Source organism: Onychomys torridus, chromosome 5 (assembly GCF_903995425.1).
Source record: "Onychomys torridus chromosome 5, mOncTor1.1, whole genome shotgun sequence".
NCBI classification, from domain to species: Eukaryota; Metazoa; Chordata; class Mammalia; order Rodentia; family Cricetidae; genus Onychomys; species Onychomys torridus.
Window position 1 is genome coordinate 118,192,203 of NC_050447.1, and position 15,079 is coordinate 118,207,281.

The 15,079-nt window shown below is 40.3% G+C and overlaps 1 protein-coding gene across 2 annotated transcripts in view; it reads right to left on the reverse strand.

Annotated features, from left to right (window-relative positions):
* Dtnbp1 (dystrobrevin binding protein 1) overlaps positions 1-15,079 on the reverse strand; it is a 123,542-nt gene that overhangs the window by 52,982 nt on the left and 55,481 nt on the right. For both annotated transcript variants that reach the window (XM_036188155.1, XM_036188156.1), the window contains exon 7: positions 6,792-6,814. In XM_036188155.1, coding sequence (XP_036044048.1) covers positions 6,792-6,814 — 23 coding nt within the window. The remainder of the gene's footprint in view (positions 1-6,791; positions 6,815-15,079) is intronic.

Genomic DNA, 15,079 nt, shown 5'->3' on the forward strand with positions numbered 1-15,079 from the left:
CCAATGTGCCCTCCTAATTATACCAAGAACAGGAATGTTAAGGCCCACTTGATCACAAGGATGAACTACCTACAAATCAGATCCAGTAAGGGCAAGAGTTCAGTTCATAAATACAGAGAAATCAGAATGGTACAGTATAATGGGAAAAGAGTAAGACATCAGGACCTTCCCTTTTGTTATGAGAGGAACAGGCTCATATAGTAAGACTAAGAAGACATTGTAGTATAGTGTCTGGTCCTCAGAAGTCATTTTCCCAGGGTCAGTCATTTGGATAAGGGTCTCTATTCCCTGAGGATGCCCCCTCCCCCATTTTGAGGAAAGTTCCTGCTTGCAAAGCAGTCATTCTTCTTATCTCTAGCAAGAAGAACTTGTAGCCCTTCATTAAAATATGACTGGTACCCACTGTCAAGGTCAGGGCTAGATTCTTAAACCCTGATCACAAGCCACAACCCAGCTCACATGCTCCTTTTCTCCAGTTTAACCCTATGTGCAACTACAGAGTATCAAAGGTGCATTCTTTTTTCAAATAAATGCTACTGGCAGCCATCCTGATTTATCCTCAGATCATGTCTCCCCTCACCCCCTCCGACTCCACACATACTTTTTGAGACCTGAATCCCCCCCCACCCCAACTTCTACCAAAGCAAGTCTCCAGTGCCCCATGGGCTCATAGGTTTGAATGTTTGGTCACCAGGGAGTGGCATTATTTGAAAGGATTAGGAGGTATGGACTTGTGGAAGGAAGTATGACACTGGGGGTGGGTTTTGAGATTTCAAAAAAGCCCATTTCAAGCCCAGAGTCTCTCTTCTTGCTGCTGCTTACAGATCTAGATGTAGAACTCTCAGCTACTTCTCCAGCACCCTGTCTGCCTGCATACCACCATGCTCCCCACCATGGCAATGGTCGGTTGAACTGTAGGCAAGCCCCAATCAAAGGCTTTCCTTTATAAAAACTGCTGTGGTCATGGTGTCTCTTCATAGCAACAAAACTCACTAAGACAAGTGATCTCTTCAACTTGATGACTTCTATTTTCACTCACATTCAGCTACTGTCAATGCCGAGAATTTCTCTAAGATCTCAAAGTGAAACAAGACCTATTTTGACCACAAATTTCTTTCCCTTTATGGCACCTACCCCACATTTTCTTACATGCTTATTTTGCTGGTCTGTGTTAGGATTCCGGCCACTCCTCCAGCTATATGACTGCACATATGCAGTTCAGTAGCCAAACTAGGGGTCTGCATCATTGCACAATGCGCGTAGCACGGTCACTCAATCTGTGCATGCGTGGTGTAGCTCATATGAGACTGTGCAGGGGAATCCATAAGATCACAAAAGCCTCCCCACTCTTCTTCTTCCTTCTCCTTCCCACTCTCTCTCTCTGTACTTGTCTTCCACAGGCCTGGTCACACTATCTTCCGTCCCTCTCCTCTCCCTTCTAATAAAACTGCTCTGATAATGAGTTTTGTCATGTCTTGTGGCTTTTCTTGCAAGGTAACATTGCGCCTCCACACCACTTATTAGATCCAACGGTCTGGCCAGGCCTCCTATATTCACTCTAAACTTCATAACCAAGTTTCATCCATACTTACACTGTCACCTGAGAAAACTAGGCCGTGCAGATAAAACAATATATGTGCTCTTTTTATTTCAACTTCCCACTAAGCAAAACACATTTGTTTTTTATTCTATTTGCTAAGCCTGGCCCAGACAATTCAGACTATTTTTCTTTATGTGTATCTCTCCTAAATGACTTCTCCCCTGAACTTCTCCCCATCCCATGCCAGCTATTGTTTCCTTCTGTAAGACCTAGGGAAAGAGATGCCCCTAGATGCTTTCCAAAGATGACTTATCTAGATATCATTCTTGTCATGTTCTTTATTACCCTAATCCATTCCTTTCATATCTTGATCTCGCCTCCTACCTTGGCTTCCCTGATCCTAACTCAAGCTGCATTTTCAATTCTTTCCATTTATGAACCATTACTTCTTTATTCCCTTTGATCTGCAATCTAGATTCTCCCTCCACAAACAGATCTTCCACATCGCCAGTTTCCTCCTTATCCATTGTTAGTAATGTGGGGCTGTCCCAATCTCTCCATTTTATGTAAAGCTACCGCCAACATTACCACTTCTTTCCCCTTCTGAGTCTCTTGGTCCTTAAGCTGCTGCACGCTGCCTCCCGTTTCTCTGGTACAATCTGTTCCAGTGTTTTCCCAGGCAAAGCCTCAAAAGTCATCTAACAGGCTGCCTCATTCCACACAACTTTCCTGATGATAACCATTTACTGGAATGACAACTCCTAAATCATGGCATGTTCTCAACTTATTGACCACATTTTTGACACAGATAGGTTTTATATTAAGTAGTAGATTACAATGAATATCTTATAAAATTGGATACACTTTAGTCATTTAATTTTTTAAAAAGAAGTTAATAAAGAAATCTATTAAAATATATATGCAAATATTTTAATTTAAAACATAATTACAGTTTTAATCATATACTCATTAAGCATAGTCTGACTAAAAAATTCTTGAGTAAGCTACCCACACTGCACTGGATGAAAATTTCAGTCTTATTTTAAAAATCACAGCAGAAATATACATGTATGACACAACAGAACCCCTTTCCCAAAATCTTTTCTAATTTTTGAATATATTATTTATGCCAAAATTGAAAAGCTCATTAACTATGTTAAGTTTTCCAAAGGGTTGCAATCCTAATTTTTTACAATTGTCCTTAACAGTGAGGTTCTGTTTTTATCTAGTATTTGAGCATGTAGTACATATATAGCAGAGGTGGTTTTGTGAGCTGACACTTTTCCTGTCTAAGTATTCAGTTCTACTTATGGAAATAGGTATCTGGGAGAGTGGCCAATGGCCTCCTCTAAGTATTCAACAAGCTATGGGTATTAGGTGGTATGTTTTCCAGTGAAAAAGACTAGTGGTTGCTTTGCCAAAGTACTTAAGCTGAAGGTTAAAAGGCAAATGTAATATATTAAAATCATGTTAAGTCAAGAATTGAACAGTGAGACAGGAATATCCAACCCTAAATTTCTGTTCCTTTCCAGTGACTTAAGAGTAATTTTAAAAATTCATATATGGGATAATAACCTGTGAAGAGGCCCCAAAATATCTTGACCACACAGCAGCCATGACAGACTTAGGGGTCTAGACACAGCTTCTGTAACAGGCTTACTAGCAGGCAAGACTCAGATCCAGGAAAAGCCTTAAGCTGATAACACCCAGGGGTGAGGAAGGACCTGACATCCCAAACATTCCAACCATTAGATAAGGTGGCCAGATGTCCTTGAGTCTAGCACACACCTGTTTTTGTTTTACAGATACCCCTAGACAAGTGTCAGCCAATCAGGGTCCTGGACCCTAGAAATCCCCTCACCCCCACCTCTGCTATGATGAAAACTCTGCCCCACTTGAGCTCAGGGCCCTCTGCTCTCACTGCTGTGTCAGACAGACAGAGGGACCAAGCTCTGGAGCTGGAAATGAAGGCGGTTTGCTTTTACATGCGGGATTCGGTCTCTGTGGTAGTCTTTTGGAGGTCCCTGAGATCTGGGCATAACAAACCTACTTTTAAAATTAGGGGCTGAAGGGATGGCTTGGCAGTTCAGAGTACTTGTTGCTCTTACAGAGGACCTGAGTTTATTAGCCACATGGCAGCTCACACAACCTTCTGTATCTCCAGTTCCAGAGGACCCAATACCTTCTCCTCTGACCTCTGAGAGTACTGTACACACATGATGCACATACGTCCATGCTGGTAAAATATTCTTTCATATAAAATAAAATAGGCCTAAACACCTGAGTCTGATCCTTTGAAGGACAGGTATGCTAGCAAATGCCTTTAATTCCAGCATTGAGGAGGTAGAGGTAGATGTATCTCTGTGAATTCATAGCCAGCCTGGTCTACTCAGCAAGTTCTAGGCCAGCCAATATGCACATAATGTGTGTGGGTGGGTAGGTAGGAGCAAAACAACTTGACCACAGCTGCCATGACAGGCTTAGAAGCCCAGACACAGCTTCTGGCAGGCAATGCCTGGACCCAGGAAAAGTCATAAACTGACCCCACCCAGGGAGGCCTGCATCTAAAAGGAAATACCTGACATTCCAAACATTTCCTATACCCCTTGACAAATGTCAGCCAATCAGGGTCCTGAACCCTGGAAATCCCCTCACCCCAACCTCTGCTGTGATAAAAACCTTACCCTTCCTGGGCTCCAGGCTCTCTACTGCGTTGGACAGAGAGCCCAAGCTCTGAGCTTGAAAATTAGGGCTCTTTGCTTTTACATATGGGATTTGGTCTCCATGGTACTCTTTTGGGGAGTCTCTGGGATCTGGGCATAACAATAAATAGTAAGACACTATCATCCATAAAATTAAATGAAATCTATTTTTAACTGGACAGGGTGGCATATGCCTATCATTCCAGCTTCTGAGACAGAAGGCACATAAATTTTGAGGCAGCCTACCTAATTTAGTGAAACTGTCTAAACCATTTAAAAAAATAATAAAAAAATTAAAAGGGGACAGGGTGGAGCTCAGAAGGAGAGCACCTTTCTACCATGCATGAGGCCCTTTGTTTAGTCCTTAGTAACAGACTCCAGATCTGAAAAAAATTCTGTCCTTTCGCTACTGTTTAATACTTGCTCTGCAGATGGATCTGGTGAAATGTATACGTTGTACAAAATTAACGTGTGTATAAACAAGATATTTGCACCTAACTTGAATCATGCCACCAAGCAATATGCAGTACTAGCTAACCTTTGGCAGGGAGCTGGTCTCAGAAGGACACACTAAACAGAAGCTCCGGGGAGATACAAGTGAAGCCGACACTTTATGTAACGTGTGCCCTACTTGTCTTCTCTATCAACTTCATTGGGCTTCCCCAGCTCTTAATGTTACATAAGAAATGCCAAACAAGAGGCAAAGTACCATTTTATGAAGACTTCAAATCTTAGTTCCAACAACCGGTGAAAAACAATACCCATAAATCGGGACCCCACTTAAACAAGAACAATGAGAGCATGACAATACATGCTATCACATGGTCACGTACCGTTACCTTTCACAACTGTCTATGAGCTTGGTCATGGGAGTGAGTGGGACAGAAACTTAGACAAAAGAGTCTATTCAGTGCAGCCACAGGAGGAATATGCCTTTATGACCTTTGTCTGAAAGAACAATCATTTTTCTGAAACATCCTAACAGGTAAGACACACAGGCAATACTAACCATAAACATACTGGAAAACTTAACTCATTCAGTAAACCTAAAGGCAAGGCAAACTTACAAGGGGAATAACAAGCACGCAACAGACCACAGAGAGTAGACCAGTAATTTACCTTTCCTTTCGCTTGGTAAGAGTCTCTAGGAATAGCAGTTTCTAGAATTAGTGAAGATCAACTGAAAGAGGCCATCCTGGAAGGATGTCTGTGGTTTCTACATGACCAGGGTGGTGCTTTGCTCAGGAATGTCTTCCATGGCTTCAGGCATTTGAACAACTTAGTTCCCAGTTGGTGACAATGGCCGTGAAGGTTTGGGGAGATACAGCCTTGTTGAAGGAAGTACATCACTAAGAGCAGGCCTTGAGAGTTTCTAACATCAACCCACATGTCTATGATAAAAATGTGACCTCTTGGGCTGGAGAGATGGTTCAGAGGTTAAGCACTAGCTCTTCTTCCAGAGGTCCTGAGTTCAATTCCCAGCAACCACATGGTTTCTCATAACCATCTACAATGAGATGGTGTCCTCTTCTGGCATGCAGACATAAATTCAGACAGAACATTGTATACATAATAAATAATAATCTTTAAAAAAAAAAGAAAGAAAACTAAATGACTTATAACCTCAGCCTAATTAAAAAAAATGTGACCTCTCAGCTTCCTGTTCCAGACTCCTCTGCCATTATGTACTCTCGCTCTGGAAACAAATAATCTCTCCATTCTATAAAGTACCTTAGTCATGGTGCTTCAACACAGGAACAAGAAAGTAACTAATATGACCAAGTGTAGGGCAACATGGCCAAGAATGACCCTCTGTGTCCCCCTTCAAAAGCCCCTTTAAAATAGAAAGTAACACTGTTTTGCTCTTCAGAATCTCAGAATATGTTTCATCAAAATCTTTAATTTTGCAGATGGAGGAACCAAGCCCAAAGTCAGAAGACTAATCAAAGTCACAGAACAGTCCGAGAACAGGACCAGCTCTGACAAGGCAGACTTCTGGGAAGTTCATGAGACTATTAGGCATATCCTGAGCTTCCTTCCCATCTCTTCTTCTTGTGACCTAGATGCACTCTGAACAGCAGAAACCAGTTTCTGAAACTCTAAGCCTCAATAGCTCAGAGTTAGCACTCCACCTTCTTACACTACTTAGCACAGAGCCTCACGTGGTACCTGTGCTCCAGGTAAACCAGGATTTCAAACTTGTGAATAAAAAAAACCAACCAACCAAACAAACAAACAAAAAACCAAAAAAACCTTACATAGATAGTATTATGCCAACTTCTGCTTTTTTTGTGACAAGTATCCCTAGCTGTCCTAGATCTTGCTCTGTCGATCAGGCTGGCCTCAAATTCACAGAGATTCACCTGCCTCTGCCTCCTGAGTGCTGGGATTAAAGGCGTGCCCAACTATTGCCCAGCTCAACTTCTGCTTTGTAACATAAACTCTTGCTTAAAAGAAAGGGAATTAGTTCTTTTCCTTATCACCAAGCTAGACCATCTGGCAGGATCAACCCTCAACTACCATAAGTGAAGAATTAAACACAGAATTACCTTTGAAGGTTTCAAGCTCCTTCCTGTAAGAATAGAGAAAAGAATAGAGAAATTTAAAACAATTCCTTCCCATGGAAAATTGCTCTTGCATTATACTAACAGTTTATGGCCATAAAATACACAGAATAGCTTAGGATGTTTATATGTCAACTATACACCATTGAAAATATCAGCACAATTAGACTAAATAATGATTTTCATTTCTGTTCTTACCATCTAATGACTCAAAAACTCTACTAAAATTTAAGTTACAAAAACAAAATTTAAGAATACAGAGAACATTCAATGCCATATGTGTTCTATCTCACACAAAAACAATTTAGAAAAGCTCTTATTATAATTCCGATAAATGTTTTGTTGTGTTTTGATTTTTGTTTTTTTGAGACAGGATTTCTCTGTGTAGCTTTGGAGCCTGTCCTGAAACTCATTTTGTAGACCAGGCTGGCCTTGAACTCACAGAGATTCACCTGCCTCTGCCTCCCGAGTGCTGAGATTAAAGGCAATTTTGATAACAATTAAACAATAGATTTCTAAGGTCTTTAATTAAAAATTTTCCAGAATATCGAAGTAGTTATTTCCCCATTTAGTAGCAAAGAAGAAAAGTGAGAAAAAAATACAAAGGACTTGACATTAAGAGTTCACATTGCCCCAGAAGAGCCACATACCTCTAGGCATCTTCTGGTTTGCTGAATGTCAATGTCAATTATGGATGCTAACATGCATAGTTTCCTGGGGCAACACACAGTGGAAGAAATAACAATGCTACATAAAAGCAACACTTTGTTTCAAAGAAGCCACAGCAAGTTACATTCCAGTTTTCTCTTATAATTTTGTAATTATATGTTTTTCTTTGCATCAATATTAATAAAAAGGAAACTGTGAGGAAGTAAGTTTCTTTAGTAAAGACTAGCTATCCTGGCGTATAAGACCATCTGTCATTTACAATCTAGGTCTTACTAAAAATGTTCTGAACTCAACTCAACACCCCAAGCTCCTAATTACAATGCTACTTGTGAAGGCAATACAGACTCCATCTTAGGGAAAGGCCACCATCTCAGACCACCTGCTATACTCAGTTCCAGGAAGGACCTCCAGGAACGTGCAATGACAACTCTAAAGGATACATAGCAGTATGCTCCTGCAGACATTCTGTTTGTGGTTTATGGCCCTTGAAGATATCTAGATAATCCTGGTGAGCAGCTCAGATAATCCTGCTCAGCAAGTTGTGGTTCCCCAGAAAACTTCTAACCCAATGGTTTCAAATGTGGTTTCACACCCAAAGTCTAGACCAATAGTTTAAAAAAAAAAATCACCTTGCCCCATATTCCTTCTACTCAATCCCAAATTGCCAAAGCATGTAATTCCCAGCTTGTAGTTTTTCCATGTAAAAATTCTCTACCCCTGGGCTTGCCACTGCTGCCTCATTTCCCTCCATCTGCTGTGCTGTGGCCCAGGTTCGAATCTGACAATAAAAGGACCCTTATGTGCTTGCATCAGAAACCGGCTCCTTGGTGGTCTCTGGGGATTTCAAGAAACAAGTACAGCATGCTCACTGGCCTTGTAGGACCAAGAGGATCCATCTTTGCCCCAAAAGCACCCTGGGTTGGGGGAGGGGCAGATTTGCATTTACAAGCTAGCGAAGTGTTTGTCAAACAAATACAGTCCCTGTGAGATGGTAAGCTCTTCACAGAAGGGCTAGTTGGCATGAGGTCACTTATCCAACTCAAGAGAATATTTGTGCAACTAAGGCACACACAGAAGCACTGCATCTCTGGGTTTCATCTGTTCTTCGTGAGACCCAAAATGCAGTGTGAAACGGACTCCATCACATACAAAGATCTGTTTGACACTTTAGTACATCTGCCCTTTTCAGGTTTAATACTGCCTGGAAACCACAAATGTTGACACAAATGACACAATCGTTACTAGAGATGATTTAGAGAATCACAAGGACTTTTATACATTCCTGATGAACAACAGCCCCAAGTACTTCAGGTATGCTACGAAACCCTCTGCCACTGACCTACACACACCTCCAGTCCTAGAATGTGTTAACTATAATTCTTGCTTGATAATTGTTTTATGTAATTTTACTATGTTAAAGTTAAAAGCTTCCCTTTTGAAATAAAGGGGGGGGGGGAGTGCTGGGGATGCTGCAAATATGTTGCTCTGATTGCCTGATAAATAAAACGCTGATTGGCCAGTAGCCAGGCAGGAAGTATAGGGTAGGCAGGATAAGGAGAGAGAGAATTCTGGGAGGTGGAAGGCTGAGTCAGGAGACGTTGCCAACCACCACCACCATGAAAAGCAAGATGTAAGGTACCAGTAAGTCACAAGCCACGTGGCAACTTAAAGATTAATAGAAATAGGTTACTTTAAGATATAAGAACTAGATAGCAAGAAGAACTAGATAGGCTTGGGGAAAGGTTTTTGTTTTTGTCTTTTAGGAGAATGAAGGCTAAGGAATCTGAAGAACACTGGACAAATGAGACATTTGAAGAAAAAGGACAAATTATCTAGAAAAAAGGTCCCAAGAAAGAATAAAATGGCCTATTGGTATATCATCTATAAAATTTTATAAGTCTTCCTAAATGTTTGTTTCTGCTCTTCTCTAAAGAAATATAATACAGGCTGGGGATTTAGCTCAGTGGTAGAGTGCTTGCCTAGCAAGCACAAGGCCCTGGGTTCAATCCTCAGCTCCAAAAAAAAAAAAAAAAGAAATTTAACACTATTGGTCTTCTTGTAGTCTCAGTTCAATTAAAATTTAAAGCTGGCTTTGGAGTTGGAGAATGGCTATCTCCTTTAAACTCAAGCATATTGTTAATTAAAAGGAAAATGCACACTCCCTGTATCATGCCAGAAGAGAGAATCATCTTCTGATATGGGACAGGAGAAGAACCAAATTAATTAAGGGACTATTCTATTACTACTAATCTCAATTCTTTGATTCTATTCTGATTCTTTAAACTTTTCTTAAAGTATAGATTTTATATCAAAATTTACACACACATTTTAAACTTTGTTAAGATAATAATGGTCATATAGAGTACTAACTAATTCTAGAAAAAAGGCTTCGATTAGCTGCCTATACATGTCTTTGTGTTCGAGTCTCTTTTCAGTTTTCTGCAGGAAATCACGGCCAGGCCTAACATCAACTGAAATCTCCAGGAAGAAGATGGGGCCCCACAATGACAATAATTCCACATGGACAATAACAATACCACTAAGCTGACAAACATCATCTACAGATCAACTTTGGACTACAAAGTGCTCAGAGCAATTTTGAGATGGTTAGCCGAGATGATCCAGTTTCAAAGATTACTTGAATAAGGACTTTAGATAAGCCCCGAACTTTGGCGTTATGCTCAAACTGGACAACAAAGGATATAGCTACCTTTTCTATAATTTGACAATTAACCCAAAATTTTTCTTTTCAGAATAAAGATAGCTTTGCCCACATCCAGCAAGAAGCAATTTTAAGAATATGACACCCGCATTCCCAAAGAGGTGGTGTGGGGCGGGTGGTTTTTTTGGTCTCTTAATGGGTTATGGGTCTGGGATAATTTTCATTGTTTAGGAGGGTTGGCTACAAGTTGTTGTTAAGGGTTAGAAAAAGCAAAGGAGATTAAAGATTCTTGTTTTTTTAAAAAAAGACAATTACTAGTTTTAAATACTTTACATTGGATTGGATTTTTTTAATATTGTATACAAATTATATATATATATATATATATATTGAGATTGATATTGTTAGAAAATGCCATACATATATTTCTAATCTTGTTCAAGATATTGTACTTTAACAATATAATGCAATTTGCTGATCCTTGAATGTTATTATTACCAACTATTAGGATAAAAAGAAATGAAAGTTAGTAGTTAGATATTACAATTGAACTTGTAGAAATATTAAGTGTGTTTTCAAGATTGAGCAGATATACTTTAGACAAACAGGTCATCTTCAAACTCTTCAGAGATCTATAGAAAATGGCATTTAAAATGTTTTAATAGCTTAGAAAATTGTTCTTTTTTGTTATGACTATGAGAATTGAAGAAATTGCATATGGAGTTAACTTTCATTGTGGCAAAAGTTAGCCAATGAACAACAAAGTATCCTCGAATCAACTGCTGACAAACAGGACAAAACGGACAGACAAGACATGAAACAAAGGACTACCAATTCTTGCCAAAACAAGTGCGGTTGTGGCTTTAACAAAAGCATCTTCTGAGGCCAGGACAATATGGCACCATCCCTGAAGTGGCCTTTGCAATCTGGAAAAGGTACCGTGCCCTTTTCTTCAAAGGCAGCTGAACAGGTAGTGGACTGATGACTTCTGATGTGCAGTGGAACAGCAGTTGAAACAGTTATTCTTGAAGAGTAACTAAGCTCACACCTCTCAATAGTAGACTGGCATTTAACAGAGGGATATAGAGAAGAACAAGATGCTGAGATGAAGCCACTTATACACAGCCAAGTAGAATGGACAGCTGAATAAAAAAAAAACATCAACAATTTCCAGAATTGAAAATCCTGAATCATGACATGACACTAGTGGGATTCAGGTGTTTCTGGTACATGGACTGCTCTCACCAAATGTGAGGTCAAACTGTTGACTTTGTATACATCCTAGTTCACAAATGAGTCTGTCAGATACGCTAAGCCTTTAGACTGAAGATATGCTCCAACACTGCGGAGAAACCTCAGGTGACTGTCCAGGCAGCTGGCTGTTTCTGTCAACTCACATTTTTTATGGAAGCTGCTTGCATGCACTTCCTGTTTTTATTTTTTATTAGGTAGTATTATTTCCTTCTTGGGTCTCTGAGGGAGTTAAAGATCAGTTAGTTATAGTTATAGTTTTCCTTGTTAAGAATTTCAGAAAGGAAACTCACTGAAGAGGTGTAAGTATATAAATTTGAAAGATGTTATAAGATAGTTCTGTTAGTAATATAAGTTAGGATAGAAAGTGAATCAGGTACATTTTGGACTTACCAAAATACAATAGATAATGGAATTATTTTCTCTGAATTTGCCAAATACAAATGGACTAGACATTGTTTAGGTATTTATTACTTGTATATATGGTATATAGTTATTGATAGTTATTGTACTTTTGTATATAGTTTTTCTTATATTAGTTATAACTTTTTTCTTTTTATTAAAATAGAAAAGGGGAAATATGGTGATAGTTTATTTGTACTGAAATGTGATTTCATTTGTATGTTAATAAATAAAGTTGCCTGGGGGTGAGAGCTAACAGCAAGCCATAGCAAGAGCCAGGCGGTGGTGGCGCACATCTTTGATCCCGATCACATGACAGACAGATCTCTGTGTGTTCAAGGATACAGCCAGCATGGAGACACACACCTTTAATCTCAATACCAACATAGAAGACCTGGAGGTCCCTATAGACAGGCAATGATGAGGAGGTCACGTGGTTAGGTTTACAACCAATGAGAAGGCAGAACAGAAAGTCAATAAAAAGACACACATGGAGTAAGTTTCTTGCTGAGCGGCAGGAAGGGTAAGAAGGAGGTTTTAAGTCTCAGCTCTTACTACTGCTCTGACCGCTTGGGCTTTAACTCTGCATTTGGCTCTGTGTTTCTTATTTAATAAGGTTGTTACATCTACAATTAGGTCAAACAGTTTAAATAATATAAGCATCTGTGTGGGGTTTTTTTGTTTTTGTTTTTGTTTTGTTTTTTTGGAGACAGAGTTTCTCTGTGTAGCTTTGGAGCCTTTCCTGGAACTCAGTCTGTAGCCCAGGCTGGCCTCAAACTCACAGAGAGATCCGCCTGCCTCTGCCTCCCGAGTGCTGGGATTAAAGGCATGCGCCACTACTGCCCTGCATATCTGGGTATTTATTTGGGTATGAGTGGCTGTGGGTCTGAGCAGGACTGGAGAAAACTCCAACTACAAGAATGGGAGTCATTCTATGTGGCATTCAGAAGATGGAGAAGCAATATTCTAAAATAGTTTTTTGTTTTTGTTTTTAAGATTCACCATTAAAAGCTAAAATTCAAGACGTCTCTCATACACAGGATGGTAAAAATGGTGTGGCACCCCCTATAGCTAGATTCTTTCCATACTATATTGTCTCAACATTCACAATCCAATAACTGCCTGATCTGTCTTTCTTCTCTGGGAGGATAGGGGAGATAAACAGTTCTCTTATAAGGGAAAGCCATCTGAAAGTTCAGGAAATGGGTCCAAGTGGCTTGCATTCCCTAGACAAAAAGCAAAACCTAACGTAATGTTAAAAGAATTTCTTATACTGGGCTGGCAAGATGGCTTGCTGCCAAGCCTGATGACCTGAGTTCTGACCTGACCTCTGGAACATACATGATGAACTGACTCCCACAAGTTTTCCTCTGACTTCCATACCCATGCTGTGGCATGTGCAGATATGTGTGCGTGCACACACATAAACAAACAAACAAAAATAAATAAATAAACAGAATGAAAGATGTGACTCAGTGGTAGAACATCTAACATGTCCAAGGCTCTGGGTTCAATTCTGAACAAGACAGACACAGACAGACAGACAGACAGACAGACAGACACAGACACAGACACACACACACACAATTGTTTTTTCTCATACCTCAGGAAGACTGAAAAGTTTCTAAAGAATTCCAGGTACAGCTGGGTGTGGTGGTAGAAACTTATAATCCTTGCGTTTAGGAGGTTAGGAGAGGAGGACCAAGAGTGTGAGTCTAGCCTAGGCCACAGAGCAAGGACCCATCTTAAAACCATTCACATTATCATCATGGTCGTCATCATCTTCATCATCATCATCCATGGTCTTAATTAAGATCCATGACCAAGAGACCTGACTTCTACCAATTAAGACTTAAGTCCTGAGAAGACCCAGAGTGTTTGCAAGGCTGACCCAGTTTCCTCCTGAGGATATTGTCAGTGACCTAACCTAGTTCACAGAAGAGAGAAGCACAGAATATCACAAAACACTTTCAAAAGCATTCCTAAAGTGCATCCACCAATACTGATTGCTCTGTTATCCAGACCTTCAGGTAAAAGAAAGCTAAACTGGCTACTGCTTTTAAATTTTACTATGAAACCCTTCTCTTAGGGGCATTCTGGATTTCACAAAAATGAGAAAAGTGACAGTATAATTAGTTGCACTTCTATACAGGGATTTTCTTTCAAGACCAGCAGGCTCATCTAAAAACAAGTCAAAAGATAGCTGAACTAATACCTATAATCCCAGCACCAAGAAGAGTCTGAAGCAGGAGGACTGCTGTGAGTTCAAGGCTAGTCTGGCAATGGTTTAAACGTTAAAGAAAAGAAAGAAGCTGGGCAGCGGTGGCACACGCCTTTAATCATAGCACTGGGGGAGGGGAGGAGATCTCTATGAGTTCGAGGCCATCCTGGGCAATAGAGCAAGATCCAGGTGTAGCTGGAGTTTTCTCTCCGGTCCAGTCCCACCAAGCCCCGGCAGTCTGACAGCCCACTTATAAAATAAATGCACAGACGCTTATATTATTTAAACTGTTTGGCCTAATGGCTCAGGCTTCTTGCTAGCTGTTCTTGTATCTTAAATTAACCCATTTCTATTAGTCTATAAGTTGCCATGTGGCTTGGCTTACCGGTACCTTACATCTCACTTGTTATGGTGGCGGCTGGCAGCCTTCCTGTTCCCAGAATTCTCTTCTCTGCTTGTCCTGCCTATACTTCTTGCCTGGCTACTGGCCAATCCGCATTTTATTTATACAGAGTGATATCCACAGCATCTAGGACAGGCACCAAAACTACACAGAGAAACCCTGTCTCAAAAGGCCAAAAAAAAAAAAAAAAAAAAAGAAGCAAGAAAGAAAAGAAAAGGAAGGGGAGAAAGGGAAGGGAAGAAACAGAAGATGAGAAGGAAGGCTAGAAGCCTGGCTGAACTATACAGCACAGCAGAACATTCCAGAGGACCTGGAACAACAAGATAAAAAACAAGAGAACAAGAGGCTTCCAAGTTAGTTGGCCTTGCAATTACAGTAGCTCCACTGTCAATCAGCAACCCAGAATGGTCTTCACTCCAGGAGAGCAGGACACGTCTCCACCCAAGTACCACCCAAGACAGCAGCCTGACCTACCTGTGGAGGTCTGAATTGGCCCCCATAGGCTCATATAATTGAACTATTTGAAAGGATTACAAGGATTATGAGGTGTGGTATTGTTGGAATGGTTATGGCCTTGTTGGAGGAAGTATGTCACTTGGGGTGGGCTTTGAAGTTTTAAAAGTCCATGCCAGGCCCAGTTCTTTTTCCCTGACTACATATTAGGA